Below are 20,596 nucleotides of genomic sequence, written 5' to 3'. Positions count from 1 at the left end.
AAGGATTCTAAATTGTTTTGAGTATTTGATGTATTAAGGTCTCAAGACATTTATATATGATTTTTTATTCTACACACCCAAAGATCGGGAATTAAACCCTTTGTGATACACCTCAAACGAGAGCTTTGAAAGGAAGCCCTACTGGCCAGGAAGCTAGTCTGAAAAGGACTTGTCAATATCCTGAAAACTCATGGAGTTATAGCCCATGGGGTGGGGTGGAGTTGGGTGAGTATTTAGTGGGCAGGGTTACAATAATGACTGACACATTACGTAATTGTTCTAAACAACCGTGAGAGCTATTACAAAAATGGATGAGTGGGGTCCAAGATATACTTGTCAGCTAGACGCTAGATGAAGGGCATGTTTTAATCTTAAGATCTCATGGAGTTATGTTGTATAAGGTGGAGTGGGGTAGGCTGGGGGTTGAGTGTGCAGGGTTACCATGATGCCTGACATACTTATATAATCGCTGCTCAGAACCGTTAGAGTGAGCAATAGAACGAGAATGTCAGGTCTTACCTATGCTATCCAGCTAGATACTGTGAAAAGAACTTGTCTTAATCTTGAAAACTCATAGAGTTATGGTGCATAAAGTAAGGGGACAATAATGTTGCATCCCTATCATTCCCAGCCCCATAGCAACCACCCCGACCAAATAATTTTGAGCACAACAACCACACAAGATATTATTCTCCCCTTCAGGTATATAGTAAATAAGACGTAGCCTAACAATATAGAACCCTGAAAATAATTTTAAATTAAATATATAATGATTCATAACCTTTTTAACAATGAAAATGCAAATCCTATCCCTATTTGTGCATGTAAAAATTCATTTCAAATTTTCTATATACTTTTAAGCTAGTCGACTATTACCTCCCAAAATTACGAATTTAACTCTTGAAAACTGGTTGTGTTGTTGCCTACCAGCTTTGGGTGCGTAAAGGTGTAGTTGAGGTGTGGTGAAGTTGCAGTTACCCTACTGCCAAGCCTGTTCCACTCTGTGATTGCTTGGCGCATTTTACAAACTAAAATACGGAATTTCAAGCTTGAATAACTTTTTAACCAGGAGAGATATCAAGAATCTGGTTGGTAAAATTCTTCTTCATCACTAGTACTTCAATTTTACCAACCGGATTTTTCATAATTTGTTTCGTTGGAAAGTTATTCAACCTCGACCTCGCCCCAATTTTTTGACTACCTTTATGATTGGGCGCACCATAGATGTATGTAAGGACGTGCTACTCAACTCTACAGGCATGTACACATGACCACATTTCTCTTCACTCGGCTGCCAGGCCCAATAAAAATTCATCTAACCAATTGGCCAACTACAAGTAGCTAGCTCAGAAGCAATTAAGGCGCTGGTATGATGGGAGAAGGTGGAACAAGTTCCTCGCGATCATGATCTATCGATAACCGATTAAAAATATATTACGGTCTCCTTTATATCTTACCTGCCATTTTCGCGCGGCTAACCTGGTTGATTTTCTCAGCCTGCCCTTTCTACAGTGCAGCCCAGCTTTTAATCTTGATTAGATGTGTCCAGATAGATAGTATATTTTGGGGCGGTAGATTCTCTGGTTCTTTCAATGTGCATACTTCTGGAGGTGCGCGGGTAAGGGATTAGTCGAACTTATGCATGACACTATATATATCTGGAGCCGCTAGCTTTGAAAGTGAGGTATTGCGCCATAAACCTATGGCCGTAGCATGGAATAAGGACTATCTTTCTCGCCTGAGATTGAAAGGGTTGTTTCGCCGTGGATAAGTCCATCACGATATGTACTCGATACTTTATCACGGTGCGGTTATATCTATATACATTTCATCGGGTGGTTCATGGTGCCTAAATATATCAGCTTTTCAAGGTTAACCCTAGTCATTGCACTCTCCATCTTATTTCTACCATTCCCCAGCTCTTTCTACTCATCGACCGCTTTTCCTGATATCAACCTTGTTCAAACTACTTGGGATAATACATGTACATTAAAGCAGTGCCGTTGAAGGACCCTCCACTGTAATAAGATAAACTGCGGATAGGCAGTCCCACCCTTTAGATGGGTGGGTTTCATCTCGGCGACACCATATCATCCGCTACATCCACGAAGGAAACTTACCCAGCCATGTGAATCGGGGGCTTCTAGAGTCTAGAGCTTTGCTTTCTTGTTTAAAACCAGTATTGAACACACTGCCACAGAAATGTTCTCCAAACCATTCGATAAACAAAAATAAAACAGTCGTGAATTTTAAAACCGTACTATGATATCACGCACCGCGATTTTTTATCAGATCTGGAACGCCGTCTACCTATTCTCAATTTCCCAAGCTTTCCCCTCGACTCTGCGATATTGATCCCCGACGCTGCCTCTTCCAGCTTTGGCTGAACATGAACTCTTGAGTTTTCTTCATTTTCAGGCTCTGGTCTTTCCTCTTCAACGTTATTTCTTCCCCCCCCTGGCGGTGTAGGCCCCTCTTTCGATGAAGTACCAACCCTGGAATCCTGTAATAGTACTCCTTCGGCCGTTGCCTCCTCTCCCTTGGGTAGTGGAGGTTCCCCCACCTCTGAGCTGTCTACCTCATATTGGTTCTGTATCGATCCCCTTTCGGCCGTTCTTTCCTCCTCCGGAAGCCTAGGTTTTCCTTCCTGCTCAATATCGGCCATAGGTTCTTCCATTATCGCCGCTTTGTCGCCCTGTCTAGGCATATCCAATGTGCCAACAACCCTCACGGTCGGGTCTAGGATTTTTGGGCCTGTGTCAAGGATGAGAGAGTCACCCTTGCCGGTGGTTGTATAATCGATGGGTAGGTTTTGAAATTTGTCAATTCCGCTCTCTTGTATCGCGGTACCCTCGCCCCAACCAACCAACAGATCCACTACTTCTAAACATCCAGCCGCAGTTGCTAGATGCAAGGCAGTAGATCCTTCATTCTCAGTTGCAGTGATATCTGCACCTCGCTGTAACAGCAGCTGAACTACATCACGATGTCCTTCCTCAGCTGCTAGATGAAGCGCCGTGTACTCATGTGGTCCTGTTTCCATGATATCGGCACCACGATCCAGCAATAGCTTCACCACCTTTCCATGCCCGTCGGTAGCTGCCAGTGTTAACGCTGTCGAGAGTGCATCGGTTCTAACCCGGCAGTCGGCACCATGATCGAGTAGCAATTTCACAACCTCCGCTTCCCCTCTCGAAGCCGCTGAATGCAGTACTGTGAATCCACGTGGACCTTTATCGGTAATACTTGCTCCTTTCTCCAGCAGCAGCTTTACCACATCGATCCAACCTGCTCGTGCAGCCACTTGCAGAGGTGTGGCAACTCCTGTGCCAGTTCCCGACGCTATATCTACCCCTTCACGTTCTAGCAGGAACCGTACCAGATCTGGATATCCATTCTGAGCTGCAGCATGGAGAACGGTGTATCCTTCACCATCGATGGCAGAGATATCCGTGCCCTCGTCCACAAGTAGTTGAACCAACTCCTTATACCCGCAGGCAGCAGCCATGATGAGGGGTGTGGCGTCGCCAAAGCCTTTTGCCATCACGTCGGCTCCAGCCCGTAGTAGAAACCGTACAATATCGGTATGTCCTCGTTGAACCGCCCGGTGGAGTGCGGTGTTTCCGTTTTGATCTCTGAAGGTGAGATCTGCTCCTGTCTCGAGCATACGCTGCACAATTTCCCGATGCCCATGTGCGGCAGCTTCAGTGAGAGCCACTCCAACCCCTGGAGACAGTAATGAATCAGCGCCATGTGTGAAGAAGGCATTTCCAGATATATGGGGCCTTTCTTACGTCTCATGTCAGGTTTGGTGTCTGGTCGACGTGCTCCAGCAGAAGACATCATTGGCCCTTGGCCCACCGACGACCTCGACAGGGCAGGTACACCATCGACTTCATCCTGAGCATCCCAGGTGTCATAATCACCACCTAAACCATTGCCTGTCTGAATTCTGATAGGACCTGTTAACGCCCTTTCGGGTCCTGGTACACTCAAATTTGTTTCCCCATCCCAAGTATCGGCACCTGCGCTTAGCCACACGTGATCTAATGCTTGTCCAGCAGTTAGTCTCTCGCCCGGCAGGGGTCTCATAAAGCCCATAATAAACTCTTTCAGTTCGGCCTCGATTAATCGGTCCCCTGGAAATGTCAGCCCCTTAATAAACGCCTCAAGCCCCTTAGTTCCTGGGAACGGCGTCTTCTTCGTTGCCATTGCAAAGATCAGACAGCCCATTGACCACATGTCAACCGCATCCGTATATTCGGAGGTGTCCGTGTCAATGACCCCGAGAAGCTCTGGAGCCAGATAGTCGGGTGTACCGACGATAGTCCTTAGGGCTGTCTCATCTCCGGCTTCTTTTGTGGTGCCAAAGTCTGCGATCTTTACTACCAGGGGGAACCAAGTGACGGCTAGAACATTCTTCCCGATGTTAGTTGGCATTTCCGCATAGATTAGCGAGTCTATACACACCTGAGGTTTCAGGTCTCTGTGGCAAAAGTTGAGACTGTGCATAATCTTTAGGCCCTCAAGTAGCTGTATCGTGACCGTCTTTATCTGCGGCTGCGATAGCCCGCATTGGCTCTCGAGGATGAGGGTATGCAAATCCCCACATGGAAAATATTCCATGGCTAGGTAGATGCTCCTTTCATCCTGAAACCAGCCAGACAGCTGGACGAAGTGATCTGTGTACTTTGGGTGATTAAATGTTAGAATATAAACCAAACATATTGGGATATTTCCTCACCTGCGTCATCCTAGTCAAGGCCAGCAACTCCCTTATATTCATAGCTGAGTGAAGGACTACCTTCACCGCCCGGACATCCCCATTATCACACTTTTCTTTATACACACTTCCAAACGTTCCTTTTCCAATACGCTCCACCCTAGTCCATCTCTCCACTCGAACCTTCCCTCCGGATATTGTCTCGGGGATGGTATGTACAAATGATGTGCCATCGTCGCTGAACTGAGTGTCTAGTTTGTACGAGTCGAACGCGGTAAACGTGGTTGTCATTTAGAGTCGTCGTTGACACATTCACACACCGTGTAGAAGACGTAGTAGGTGAAGGTTGCGAGAGAGCGGAAGCTACACCTATGCGCTGGTGAACTCAAGTTGCTGTACCTGCTGTTGCGCAGCCACAACCTTGTGAGATGGCAGAAGCTTGGCGGCAGACGCACCGCCACCAACTGACAAATATGAGACTTCTTTTTTTCCAGCTTATCGCAAATCACCAGGGCTTACATAATTCTTTTCAACTAAGAGACAGAACTCCCCCCTGTTCTTTTTTTGACGTTCATTCCGGAAGTATTTCTTCCTTCCCACACGGAGAAACCTTTGATTTATACACCCCTCGGTCATGATTCTTCCTTACTTGATATCAACAGGAGACCCAATCCGAGTAGTCCATTCCCGAGATCGCCGTCCGCTTCGGTCCCATTTGAAACACCAAACACTTTATAGAACAGCATGTCTCAACACTATTATCACAAAAGACATGAGAAAACGCGTTTTGAACCACGAGGCAATCTCCTGGTGGACATGGCTCTAGTCTCCGCTCCCGATTCCTGTGTGGTGTTTGCATGTAACACAGATACGATGATAGGGATGGATCAGGTAAGCGTTTACGTTTAAGACTTCCTTCTCTGGCATTATTACCGTACTTTCGGAGGTTTTATAACCGCGTTCCTCCCAATCAACACGGACTAACTATAGAGCACTTCGGTCGAGTGAGAACTCATGATGAACTCAAACTGGGTATGCCACTCCACACAGTGATAAAGAGTTTTCTTAGCTTATCACACATCTAGACATCGTTTTACGGCGGAGAATTAGTATATCAACAGCCTGTTCCCGAATTTCAACCGACTTGTTTTCGTGAATATCTGTTGTGATAGGATGTCGCTCGAGCCGTTAGAAGGCTTGGCATTAATGTTACTGATTGATTGATTGATTAATAATTCATTAGTTGTGTGCAGCCCGTACGCTATGACAATATCTGACACACCAAATTAAAATAACATTGGCATTAATCCCTAGGGAACAATTTTCGAATGATAATTTACCTGTAATGGCCGGAAACCTTCGAGGGTATAATATATCCCTGTGGAGCACCCTGTTTACCCCTTTCATCTGGATGACTTGAGAAAGAATTGCCCTGAATAGGTGGTAATCTACCTCCATAAATTCATAAGGTATCATGAGATGCTGGAACAATTATTAAAAAAATAAAGTTCTGGAGGTTCGAACCTAGACCATCCTGACTTGTTACTCGGAGTCTTATCACCTATACTATTATTTTCTTTACCGCATTGATCTTTCTTGACCTAGAAAGGTCAGCCATCAGAGCCGTTACCTCTCACTGCTGCTGATCATTTTTTATAGCAGATAGCTATTTTTTTTTGACCTGCCATCTGATAGGCATCATTCCCCATCCGTGAGCATATATATTTTTGCTACCCCCGCTTGTTCTATCCCTTTTTGGATAGTTCTAAAACTTGAATAGATGAATTATCACCCTCAGGGGCTAATCAAACTTACTGGAGGATAACTGTAGACCAATCGGCATAGTCAGGTAAATAAACACAAAGTCGGAATCCAGGTCGATTTTGGACGTTTTTTGCATTAATCATCCTACAAGTACGGATCATTTACCCCTACACACCAAAGAAATTGTACCATAGGGTAATGTTAGAGATACATATATGTACGTATTTATAACTACCTATGATTGCGTCCCACTTGAGCTTGGTGATGTTCGTACTCCAAAGCAAGGGTATTGTTACAAACCTTTGGGTGACCTTCCCTAAGGAATATCGATCATTTTATTGGGATCGCTAAGACCTAAGTTGTGCTGATTCATTTCCTTACTACAGATCTGTTATATCAGAGCAGCACGGAACTCCGGCTGCAGGACACAAAGCGATATATAAACCTAACCTGGGGCCCCACTGCAATTACATGCTGTGTTTGATCAATAGCTCCTGGAAATCTTCGATAAGGAGCCAAAATTGGATTGGTGGCGCACCATTTTAGCCTGCATGCTCGCAGAGATTGGTCAGGTGCTTAATCCTGTATTGATCGACTGCTTGAGTCAATGATAACTTTGAACTAGGTCAAGGTATCACCGCCCAGGTATTCAGGTGAGTGTTGATATTGTTAAATCAAAGGTGTCTTCATAGCGGCGACTCCTGGAGTACAACACCAATACCAAAAAGGAGACACAACGGAGACACGGGAAATCCCTTGGAGCCTATCAAATAAGTATATAGATATACCGATATGCAATGTGTTATTTAAAGGTTTTGATTGGCCAGGTTTGAGGGGTTTTCTTTTTCTCTATGAAATATGTTTGTCAGTAAGTAGATATTCTATCAAATATGTTGGAGTTAGTAGATATTCTATCAAATATGTTTGAGTCAGCCAGTAGATATTGGTTCCAACATACCTTGAGTCAACCAAATAGTATATCAAATATGTGCACAGGGCATCTTGGGGTTTCAGTGAGCTTAAGCGTTGGTAAACTGATATTGTTTAAGCCATAACAGCTCCTACTCCGGCCAAAGGCCGGAAAATGCTTATAGATTCTAAATCTATGAGCTAATCTATAAGTTAAGCCGTGACAGTATATAGCGTAGTGATACATCGCCGAAATCTCATGGAATTTTATTAGATGGGCACGATACTGAACACATATATGCCTAGCCCTTGGTAACACTAGTCCGACTAATGCAACCACGTCATCATCGGCGGCGTTTTATCTTCCATTGTATCCCACTTCTCCACAGCCTCGACACTAGCAATACGTTCCCACCGATAAATGGGCATTTTAACTCTTTTTAGTGTGCATGTTGCCAGCCATGTGTTGCGTAACGAGGGCTGAAATGCAATCATTTTAATGCATACATGTAGAGTATTGACCACACACACATACTCATACACACACCAATTTTGTCATACGATATACCTTTCAGCCCGCTCAACTCAAGAAGCGGGACGCCCTAGCCAAATCTGTAACGGCAGCCATACGTTTCGGTTATGTGAAGTGTTAGAGTATGAAAAGGAAGGATTGTGCAGTGTGTGTGGGATTTGTTAAGCGAGTTTCTAATATGTTCTTTCTGTTTCTGTTACGCGAGAAGATGAGTCATCGTGGGTTGAGGTTTGGATATATATAAAGGGGTGTTGTCTCGGCTTTCTTCTGTTTTCTTTTCTTTCCTTTCTTCTTTACGCAACCTCTGTATTTATCCCACGAATACTATTCTTTGTCCGCACTACGTCATAGGGCTCCAACCGGTTTATCATACCAGGTAGAGCCACCCCATAGTCCATAGTCAAAGTATACCTTTACGTCTACGTCCACGTCTACGTCACTACCTAGGTTGTATTCCTTGGCACCACAGTCTATCGCCTACAGTTCCCGTGATACGTAGGTTGCGTCCTCTATCGCCAACCAATACAACACCATAGTTTACAATGTCGGAACATGCATCTATTGATTATCAACAACTCAGCGATAGTCTCTAAACCCTTTTTCGAGCGCATCCATGGGTCGATGATACTGTTGGAACTGAAGCCTATGCGCTTCTCCAACAGTGCCAACATGGTCTTGCTCAATATGCAACGGATTTACAGGAGGTAGAAGCGGAAGGCGAGATGGCGAGAAGAAGGTTTGAACAAGATCTTGCTGCTGCCCGAGCTCAACAGGCTCCTGTTGAGGCTGTCACCCCTTTTCAAACACCCATCGAAGACAATGTTCCACCTGCACCCCCAGTACCACCCGCTACAGATACTACCTATCGGTCGGAGAAGCTCCCAGATCCTGAGGTATTCAAGGGGGATCGTGATCGAGAAAGACTACACCTGTTTAAGCAACAAATGAAGATTAAGTTATTGGGAAATGCCGATCGCTATCCCACACTACAGTCTAAACTATCCTATGCATTCAGCAGATTGGAAGGCGTTGCCGCTAATCAGTTTTTACAATACGTCGGTGAAGAAGGCATTGCTTTGCCCTCTATGCTACGATTTTATGAAATTTTGGACACTGCTTTTGGGGACCCCGATCGGATGCGTACGGCTAGGAGGAACCTTAGGAACATCCGTCAACGAAATCGAACATTCGCCGATTATTTTGCTGAGTTTCAACGATATGCTGCTGAGTCGGGTATGGATGAGGTCTCTCGGATTGAAGCTTTGATGGAAGGTATTAATGGGGAACTCGATGAATCAATGATACACCATGACACTCCTGCGACGGTAGATGCCTGTGCGACACTTTTGCAACGATTGGATAATCGTCGTCGAGCAGCAGAAGCTAAACGAGGAAATAAAAAACCTTGGACTACTACTACTACTCCGGCCCCTCGTCCCCCACCAGCGAATCCTGTCCCTGCTCCTCGTGCTACAGCCCCAGTCGCCAATGCACCTGTTACTGAAAATCACCCCTCGTTCCGTCCTGGAGGTGATGTACCCATGGATTTGTCTGGAGGACGTCGTCGCCCTACCCCTACCGAAAGGAACGCCCGCTTAGCTGAGGGCCGATGTTTCTATTGCGGAGGTGTTGGGCATATGGTTAGGGATTGCCCCCAAGCGAGGGCAACGGGAAATCAACCAAGGAGGCCTGTGATGAGAGGAGCGGCATTGACGGTGGAAGAAAATGCCAGAAGCGATAATGAGTCGGCAAAAGATTTGTCCCTGCACTAAGTGGCTTAGCCCAGGGACCATTTAAGGATTTTTCTAGGATGTGTATTTCTGGGTTTTCGGTATCAGAGGAGGAAATGGATGGAAATCAACTTGTAGTAACTTGTTCGATTTCACAGAATAAAAACTCTTTCATACCTACCTACGCTCTTATTGATACCGGAGCATCAGGATACGCTTTTATTGATGAATCTTTTGCACGCCACAACAATCTTACAATGACCCCCCTCAAAATACCTCGCCATGTAGACGTTATAGACGGAAGGCCTATTAAATCAGGAAAAATTACCCATATTGTCGATGTCTCGCTAGACATTCATGGCCATCAGGAGACGGCGCCATGTTTTGTAACGAAGTTAGGACACTATCCAATTGTGATGGGGATACCTTGGATGCGACGACATGATGTTACGATTCGACCGAAAGAAAATCTACTTGTTTTTGACTCTCGAAGCTGTTGTCAACATTGTTCACTCAGTGGAACTGCAGTTATTGTTCATGGTATCTCGATTCCCTTACCGGAATACCATACAATCATCCTTTCAGGAACTGAGAAATCCACTGTCGATATTGAACAATTAGTACCGAAAGAATTTCACCATCGTCTCCATATGTTCAAAGAATACGATGCTTCGATTCTCCCACCACATCGACCATCCCATGACATCGAGATAGTATTGGAGGAAGGCAAACGACCACCATATGGACCTATATATGGATTATCTCAAATTGAGTTAAAAGCACTACGAGAATATCTTGATGAAAATTTACCCAAAGGATTTATTCGAGCCAGTGAATCACCAGCGGGAGCACCCATACTGTTTGTGAAGAAAAGCGATGGAATCCTTCGACTCTGTGTTGACTATCGAGGCCTAAATGCGATTACAATCAAAAATCGATATCCATTACCATTGTTGAAAGAAACCCTGGCTAAGTTATCAAGGGCAAAATACTATACTAAGTTGGATTTACGATGGGGATATAATCAAATCAGGATAGCAGAAGGAGACGAATGGAAAACGGCGTTCCGGACTCGATATGGACATTTCGAATATACAGTAATGCCGTTTGGATTAGCTAATGCCCCTGCCACATTTCAGCATTGGATCAATGATATTCTACGTCCCTACCTCGATCAATTCGTAACGGCATACTTAGACGATATCCTTATCTATTCCGAGACCCTATCAGAACATAAAGAACATATTCAAAGGGTTCTAAAGGTACTTGATGAGAATCATGTTCACCTTAAACCTGAAAAATGTGAATTTATGGTTCAGGAAACAAAATACCTTGGTCTAATCCTTACTCCGGATGGGAATAGAATGGACCCAAAGAAAGTTGACGATGTTTTGGAATGGACCACACCAACAAACCTTCATGATGTTCAAGTATTTCTAGGATTTGCAAATTTCCATCGACGATTTATTCTAGGATATTCGAAAATTGTTGCTCCGCTTACAGCTTTGACAAAGAAAAACGTTAAATTTGAATGGACGGATGAAAGGGAGGAAGCATTTCAAACTTTGAAAAAGATGTTTACAACGGCACCGATACTAACTCATTTCAATCCGGATCGAAAGATTGTGATAGAAACCGATGCATCCGACTATGTTTCAGCAGGAATCCTATCTCAACGTGACAACGAAGGAATCCTACATCCAGTCGCTTTCTTTTCCAAGAAACATTCTCCTGCAGAATGCAACTACGAAATCTATGATAAAGACCTTTTAGCAATCATACGATGTTTCGAAGAATGGCGACATCACCTGGAGGGAGCTCAATTTCCAATTGAAGTTCTTAGCGACCATCGGAATCTTGAATATTTTATGACAACAAAATTGTTAAATCGGTGACAAGCCCGTTGGTCTGAATTTCTTTCACGCTTCGATTTCGTTATACAATTTCGACCAGGAAAACAAGGAACAAAACCAGATGCATTGACTAGGAGGTCAGGTGACCTACCTAAAGAGGGGGATGAACGGTTGACGCATCAGAGTCAAGTGATTTTGAAGCGAAAAAATTTGGATACCAAGCTAAGTTTGTTCGCGGGTTCTTTGTCAAATGAATCCGCCGAAGGAGCGTCCACTGTAGAAGAATTATTTTTAAAAGCTTATCAAGTCGATAGTTTTCCAAATAAGATTCTCACTATGCTTCGGAATGGCGTTCGCCACTCAAACAAAATCTCACTCGCCGAATGTACGGAAGATAACAACGGTCGGCTACTTTATCGAGGCATGCTATATGTACCAAACGACGATGACCTTCGACTGAGGCTTTTAAAAGAACACCATGACAAACCATCTGCAGGACATCCGGGTAGAGCGAAGACTCTGGAGCTCCTAAGTCGAGAATATTACTGGCCACAGATGCGGAAGTTCGTCGATCAGTATATTAGGAATTGCAATGTGTGTACCCGTAGCAAGGCATCACACAATGCACCTTATGGAGTACTTCGCCCCATGCCAATTCCCGATGGGCCCTGGACAGACGTCTCGATGGATTTTGTGACTGATCTTCCTGAGAGTGATGGGTATAATGCGATTTTGGTCGTGGTAGATAGACTAACCAAAATGCGGCATCTGATACCAACGACAAAGGAGGCGGATTCACGGGAAGTAGCAAGGCTATATATTGATAACGTCTGGAAGCTACATGGATTACCCGACACCATGGTATCCGATCGAGGAACACAGTTCATTGCAGAATTCTGGAGGTCCCTTTGTGATCGATTGGAAATCTCACCAAAGTTCTCTACTGCATTCCACCCCCAAACAGATGGACAAACAGAAAGGATCAATGCTATAATGGAACAATACCTCCGAAGCTATGTTTCCTACCAACAGGATGATTGGGTTCGAATGTTACCGATGGCTGAATTTGCGACAAACAATCATACCTCCGAGACAACAAAGGTCTCCCCGTTCTATGCCAATTCAGGCAAAAATCCAAGAATGGCTTTTGGCCCTTTGGAACATGGTCGAACGACGGCGGAGGATCAAGCGAACCGCATTGCAAGGGAAATGAAGGATGTGGTGGATTTCCTAAGAGAAGAGATGTTCCGGGCGCAAAGGATACAAGAAGAATCAGCCAATAGGAATCGAACTCCAGCTCCTCGATACTATTTAGGGGATAAGGTTTTCCTATCGACCCGTCATATTCTAACAAAGCGACCTTCTAAGAAATTCGACTGGAAACGTATTGGACCTTATAATGTTAAACGCATTGTTAGTCCCTATGCCTATGAATTAGAACTTCCTCGTTCGATGAAAATACATCCGGTATTCCACGTTTCGTTATTGTCGCCCGCAGCCAATGATCCCTTGCCCGGTCAGGAACAATTACCTCCACCCCCAGTTGAAATTGAAGGACAAGAGGAGTGGGAGGTTGAAGATATTTTGGATTCAAAGAAGCGCCGGGGGAGATTCGAATATCTAGTGAAGTATGTCGGGTATGATGAAGCTTCTTGGCAACCATTGTCGGACGTCGAACATTCGCCCGATATTGTTAAACAATTCCACGAACGTTACCCACGGAAGCCTAAGCCTACCAGGAGGTAGGCTTTAGAGGGGGGAGTGGTCTGTAACGGCAGCTATACGTTTCGGTTATGTGAAGTGTTAGAGTATGAAAAGGAAGGATTGTGCAGTGTGTGTGGGATTTGTTAAGCGAGTTTCTAATATGTTCTTTCTGTTTCTGTTACGCGAGAAGATGAGTCATCGTGGGTTGAGGTTTGGATATATATAAAGGGGTGTTGTCTCGGCTTTCTTCTGTTTTCTTTTCTTTCCTTTCTTCTTTACGCAACCTCTGTATTTATCCCACGAATACTATTCTTTGTCCGCACTACGTCATAGGGCTCCAACCGGTTTATCATACCAGGTAGAGCCACCCCATAGTCCATAGTCAAAGTATACCTTTACGTCTACGTCCACGTCTACGTCACTACCTAGGTTGTATTCCTTGGCACCACAGTCTATCGCCTACAGTTCCCGTGATAAAATCCTCGATTACACTTGGAACCAAAGCACAGAACTCGAGAGATACTTTTACTAGAGTACCCGACGTTCCAAGGCTCCACCAAGCCCATGAAGCTTAAGCTCCGATCGAAGAGGAAAATATTAAATGCTGTATGTTACTGTACTACGTACCCAATCTTCTTCACTAGCTAGCTCAGAAGGTGCCCAATCGAACCAGCCTACCAAGCCAGGCCAAGCCAAGCCAAGCCATGCAGTTGCAAGCTTGGCTCGCTACCTGCAGCCACATGCTCGGTACCAAGCTTCTGGGCACTTGCCTGTCGTGGGCGTCCTTGGAACCCAATCATGTGGCTGTCATACGATAGGTACAGGTCTCCACTCTACGCACTCTACTAGAGTGGAGTACATGTAGTATCTTTCTGACGTTTTTGAACTGGGCCATTATTGCATACACCCAAAATCATGAGCTTGGCGTATTGTTGTATGGTGCGCACACTCTTAAAGGTGATGGGGTGGCATACGGAAGATACAGAAGTGGAACAATTGTGGCTGCAATATGGCCTCATGGGCCAATAAGAGGGCCCATTTCTAGCCTTCTGCTGCATCACTGCCATGGCCTGATCAGGTTTGCTTCTTTAAGGGTATAAATGGGTATAATACTGTTCCACTTTGTTTAGTCTTGGCGCTTTTTATATACTAAAATACCGAATTTCAAGCTTGAATAACTTTTTAACCAGGAGAGATATCAAAAATCTGGTTGGTAAAGTTCTTCTTCATCACTAGTACTTCAATTTTACCAACCGGATTTTTCATAATTTGTTTCGTTGGAAAGTTATTCAACCTCGACCTCGCCCCAATTTTTTGACTACCTTTATGATTGGGCGCACCATATGGCATGCAATATCAGTCGCGTCCACAAACGTCGCATCCTCGGGACCTAGTGCGCCCTCGTTTAAAAACTCTCCATTCGTACGACGCCTCACATTGCAAGTATTTTTGACGTGGACCCGAATATAGAGTGAGTTTACCGTGTACTGTCGCCTCCAGTATGGTTGCCAATTGCCGAAAACAGAGGGAAAATAATCTATGCACGGATCGATTCGCCAACAGGGGCATGAATGCACGCACCTGTTGAATGTCTAAGACATCTTTATCTCAACCTCGATCAAACGGTCCTTTTTTTTTTTGTTGTTTAATTCATTAATTGTATGCAGACCGTAGTCTATGACAATATCACGATCAAACGGTTCTTGACTAGAGTAGGTAGACTACATGATACGAGTCTATGTACCAAGAGTACATGTACCTAGAGTACATGTACCTACTCTAGGCAGAGTCTGTCTAGAGTACATCGAGTGGTTAATCTCCTAGAGATCACAATATAGGCGTCTTGGCAAAAGTGACTTATCGTAAATCACACGACCGTTCTTTCTTCAGCTCTCAAGATCAAGCCCCCGAGATTACACTAAAAATCAAATTTGGTAATCCGGGGCAAGTTCCTTAAAGTCAAATCGTAACAGTATGTAACTCATTGGAAGCACTTACATACTCTAAACTATCTAGACGGGCCACAAGACCCGTAGGCTATGTTCAAATGGCACATTAATTTGGCCTTACGAGGCTGAATTCAACTGGCTTCAATCTTGGTCTTGGTGTAGAGACGGCCAATCGAGCTAAAACTGTGACATAAGATGACATGAATCGGTCGCTAACAACCTACTACGATTCAATGGCCTACGACGGTGGAGTGGACAAACCCTTCCTAGAGTACATGTGCTTGTTCGAGCAGAGAAAACGGTCCCATGCAGCATAAATGCCTGCAGAACGTTCGTTACACTGTGATCGTGGGATGTTGTACGACGTGGCTAGCTACATGTAGTCCATAAGGTTACAATTAGAAATTAGAATGATGTTTAGCTAGAAACCTTTCCTTTCGTTCCTTCACTGTACCTATACCAACTCAAATCCTACAGCCCACAATATCTTGAATATCCCCCAGTCTACATTAAACTTATGTACTCTAAGTACATGTACATATATCCATCTGTAATTTGGTCCTTTTTCGCCAGCATGTGCTCCATGTTCAAGAATTCAAGATCGATTGATCAAGGTTTCTCATCCGTAAGTACCTAGCTTCATAATTCCCTGTATTAAACATGCATTCCATGTGTTCATCTGGAAAATGAAGTTGATGAATCGACAGGGCTATCACTCATTTTGGAGCAATGTTAGAGATGTACATGTATGTATCATATTAGGGTATGCCATGGGAAGGTTTCAATTGCCTTGCGCATCACATACATATGTACCTACTCCACTCTAGAATCTGAATGACCAACATTGCGACCCTTGTTGGTGCTTTTCACAATCTCTGCACATATGTATGTACCTACTCCATTCCACACAAGGATTGTTCCAAGCGGTGAGCTGTGTCTCTCTTGCTTCTTTCCACTGATTTCTGCTTCTTTTGTAGCTCTGTAAGGCAGTGCACCGGTCTTGGAGTAGCCTTCAATTCCTGTGTACCTAAATGGATGGGGGGGGGGGGCGGTCATGCAGCTCGATATCCATATAAATACACTGCTGCCCCACCCAAATTGCAGTTTTCTACTCACCTCCCGCCGCCCTCTCCATCCCGTCCAATCTCGAAAGATCGAACAGCACTCGTCTAGCTCACTCACAATGGGTTTCCACACCATGAGCCGCCTCGCCACCTTGGCGCTCCTTTTCACCTCTGTCGCGGCGGTTGCTATGCCTATGCCTATGCCGCAGCCGCAGGCCCTGGGGAGCTGCCAGGCGTGCATGCCCATCATTGAAACCGCAAGGAGATGCGGATACGAAATTTTTTCTGGTTACTACGTGACGGTGGCGGAGCTCAATTGTTTGTGCGGTATGGATTCATTTGTGGATGAGTTCAAAGCGTACGTGCACAAGCCAAATCCCTTACTAATGCTACCATATCCCACCCCTATCACTCAAGCAGTGGTGAAAGGCGTGACAGGAAATATTATTGAGCGAAAAGGGGAGGGGGGGAACTAGCTTCTTCCCCATCTTCTCCTATTCATTTTCAATGGAAATATGGCTAATACTCTGCGCTGTAGATGCATAAAATGCGCAGTGACTATGGAGCAAATGTCCACCACCGAAGGAATGGTTTACAGCGATGCATTAGAGGCCAGCTGCCGTTCGATAATATCGGATGGAGGCTCTGGTGGGGGCGGAACCTATAGCAGTGGGGGGAACTCTAACAGAACCTCTACCGGAGGAGGAAACTCTAACGGAGAGGGACGCAACTCGAATGGGGGGGGCAACTCGAGCGGAGGAAACAACTCGGACGGTGGAAACAACTCGAACGGAGGAAACAACTCGAACGGAGAGGACAACTCTGATGGAGGGAACAGCTCTAACGGAGGGAACTCCAACAACTCTGGCGGAGGCAACAACTCTGATGGAGGGAACAACTCTGATGGAGGAAACAGCTCTGACGAAGTCGAGACCTCTAACGGAGGAGGATCCTCTAACGGAGGGGGAACAAACAACGGATCCGGGAGCGGAACCAACGCAGCCGGGACCAACAACGGAGCTGCCGACAACTCGAACGCAGCCGGAAGCACTCTTTCGAATGGTGTTGAAGCTTTGGCCATGAGATCAGGACAGTTGATATTTGGGGCGATATTCGCAGCTGGGTTAGGCTATGTTCTGTAATTTTGAGCGATGGGAAGTGAGGTCTAATATTCATGTATATGTGTTCGTTTAATTTACGAGTGTGCTGGCGGGGAAGCGATTGACGTGTTTATGTATCTACCTCAAAAAAACTGCCACAGAGGACTAACTTTTTTTATCTCGCATCTTGTAAAAGTTCACGATCTTCTTCGTCTTTACAGGAGTGCCCGATCGACATTAGCCACCCTCAACTGAGCCTCAAAGCGCCCCATTAAGCCATACTTTCAAGTGAAAAAAATAAAGCCCCAGCCGGCCTAACGTTCCTACAAAGGTCCCGATTCAATCAACGATTTCCATCCAAATCTTGCCGTTCAGGTACTATGGATGTTTACGTACCTCTTAATTAGAGTGGGCGGACTTACTCCCACTGCGAGTGAGTTGTGAGATCAGTGGTGATCGACTCGTGGTGATCCTGCTTCTCCAAAATAACAGTTGTACATACTTCGGAGGCCGGAGGACATGGAGACGAAACTAGAGGTATCCAGTATTAAGCAGACCGTGGTGGTCCAGCCGTGTAGGAGTGACAATGCACTGGTGAGAACCTGATTTTGGGTTTGAAGCGCTTGAAGAGCGAGTGATGGATTGTGACATTACTATATCGTGGGACCTATACGTATATCTCCAGTCGAATGATAATATAAGGCACAAATAAGGATGTTATGAGTTTCCAGTACCCAACGCACCCCCATTTTTCCACAAGGAACTTGTCTTTCGCTCCCAGTCGACAAGCTGAGCCGCATATCTATACATACATGTATGCGTAGCCTCATAGTCTGAATACCAAAATAAGGCTTATCCCACTCGAATCTAGACTTCACCGCACTGATCTCCTCCAGAAACCAATATATGGAACCGCCCTTACCTTGTTATTCGCAACTTCTCTCTTCATTAGCATGGGCCCATCTACACTCTTTCAACATCCATCCGCCCCCTTCTCCCGCCAAACCTGTTAATTCTACTTATAACAGGTACATATAACCTTCCTCGCCTCCATACCGGGGGCTTACACACCTTTCCAGGGCCTTCGACGAGACCTTGAGTTCTCTACTCCCCCATGGGCATCTCAGCTGAGCCAGCATTATCGAACTAGGCTCGAGTTTTTCCCGCAATTGCAAGCGTTTGAATTCTGTCAATCTCTCCTTCACTAAGAGAGCTCTAGCGGGCGGCTTCCAGAACCCTACGAGGGTATAGAGACGGCGCTAGATAGAGAAAAAGGGGACATAACGTCAACTAAAATAGACTCGGATCCGGAGTGGTGCGAGATTGCCGTACCTTCAGTCGGTGCCGGAAACCGACCGTACCCAATAAGCACAACTCGGTGATGGGCGATCCGGAAATGAAGAGAGAAATCATCAACTACAACGTGTTAAGATTTCTAAGCTATGTGTTTAAACAGTCACTGACGTGATTAATCTGTGTGTTATCTGAAAGGATTGGGCGAGGACATATACAGATCGCTACTCTTTCCGGCGTTTTACCTTTGGTTAGAGGCTCCGCTCAATCCGAGAATTCTATGCCCTAGTAGACACGCTGTTGCTCCAGATCGGATTTGAGAGACAGCTCGACAGAAAGAGCACTAACTCTTTCTTTCGCCGCTCACATCTCCTACACAATCCCACTAGATGTTAACATTTGTTTCCGAAAAAACTCTCATCTTCCTTTCTACGCATGCCCCTGAGCTGCTAGGGAACAATTATCGCCACCACAACTACTTAATCCATCACCGCACCTATCACTGGGGTTATTCTCGAAGTGTTTCACTTCATGTTTGTCACTCAAACCAGAGAGGAGTTGAATGATGCCTAATTTGAGCACAGCGTCAGCTTAGGTCCTAGAAGGATGACACTTGCTCGGGTATGGGTTTCTTCTGCGGGGTACGGGTAAGGTGTTCTGGTTGTGGGTATTTTCTGTAATGATGCATCATATGGACTCGATCGAGTCCTCAAGGGTTGCATATTCTCCCGTCCCCAGTCCTTATAGGGCGTATATAATTTGGAAGGAGCCATGATATATCGATACGTATCCATCCTTCGTAATAGTGCTGTCAACCTGCTATATCCCCTCTATCATGCATAGGCATCTATCCAATGCCCGTTCTTCAATCATACAATATTAATATTACCAGTATCGGATCTTTAAATAGTCGAGAGAATCACTGCGATATGAACATTCGAACGAGATTAATTAAGAGTAAATCCTATCCCCAAAAGTAACGAAATATCGGGGTTAGGGTTTGAGGTATCAATACTTCTCTAGCTCCCGAATGTTTCCATTCTATAAGCTGCGTCTTGAGGCAGTTTCTGAAGTAGATACCATTCAAATTACCGTTAATTGTCGTCAGGGTTAGGGTTTCTTTCTCGTTCCAGAAAACAGAAATATTCATAAGGTTCATGAAGGACCAATATTTTCAAACGCATATCCTCTCAACTCGGAACTCAGTAATGAGGTGTTCCCAGCAATCCGTGGGCACTATGATCGGTGGGCCCGGCTCCGATCAATTGGCGGTAGTAGACCGGATTCGATTCTGATCCGGCATGTACAAAATCTCTATATCGGCTCATCAATAATCTGACTATCCAACGGACCTTTTGCAATTTTCTCGTGGAGAGCTGGGGCGCTCTAATCTTGGTAGGGCGAGAGAAGTTAGACCTCATAATTAATGAATTATCAATCAAGTTAGACGTCATGAACTATCACTCGTGTACCAAGGCTTGGCGTCGTTGTGGTGGAGAAACGAGGGGCCAGGGTTTTTTTTTTTGATTAATTCATTAATCGTATGCAGACCATAGTCTATATGACGATATCGCACTACCCCAGAACTACCCTACATCCACCGCCACTTGCAAAATAAAATAAAAGAAAAGTAAAGAAGAGTAACTAATGCTAACAAATAATTTTGACCCTGTCTCTCCTTCCATCTTCCCTCCTGGGACCAAAAATAAACCCTTCATATCCTGAGTAGTCATCTAGATATGTGTACAAGAATCTTCCAACCCTAATGGTGCCTCTCCTGTCACTTATTGTTCCACTGACCGTCGTTATACCGAGGGGCCAGGGGTGTGGTATGCGTCGGTACAACAACGTGCAAGATGTGATCAACTGATGCAAGATCAACTCCCAGCGGTAACTTATCTAAATGTTTCACTGTGGACTTTAAGGGTTGGATCGATTTGGGGATATATTAGATTTCCAAGTTCACCCAATACCC

General features: G+C 45.0%; 2 protein-coding genes across 2 annotated transcripts; one reads left to right on the top strand and one right to left on the bottom strand.

Moving 5' to 3' along the window:
- Nucleotides 1-2,260: 2,260 nt before the first annotated feature.
- Nucleotides 2,261-5,014, bottom strand: H6S33_007581 (uncharacterized protein; the record flags this gene model as incomplete). The annotated part of the gene is made up of 3 exons (XM_044838946.1): nucleotides 2,261-3,726; nucleotides 3,795-4,689; nucleotides 4,745-5,014. 3 exons carry the CDS (start codon nucleotides 5,012-5,014, stop codon nucleotides 2,261-2,263), a joined length of 2,631 nt encoding a protein of 876 aa, XP_044689117.1.
- Nucleotides 5,015-16,347: 11,333 nt separating this feature from the next.
- Nucleotides 16,348-17,370, top strand: H6S33_007580 (uncharacterized protein; the record flags this gene model as incomplete). Its single annotated transcript, XM_044838945.1, has 2 exons — nucleotides 16,348-16,586; nucleotides 16,767-17,370. 2 exons carry the CDS (start codon nucleotides 16,348-16,350, stop codon nucleotides 17,368-17,370), a joined length of 843 nt encoding a protein of 280 aa, XP_044689116.1.
- Nucleotides 17,371-20,596: the final 3,226 nt, after the last annotated feature.

The sequence above is a fragment of the Morchella sextelata genome (genome assembly GCF_020137385.1).
Source record: "Morchella sextelata strain SCLS chromosome Unknown scls_23, whole genome shotgun sequence".
NCBI lineage: Eukaryota > Fungi > Ascomycota > Pezizomycetes > Pezizales > Morchellaceae > Morchella > Morchella sextelata.
This window is presented reverse-complemented; position numbering and strand designations above follow the sequence as displayed.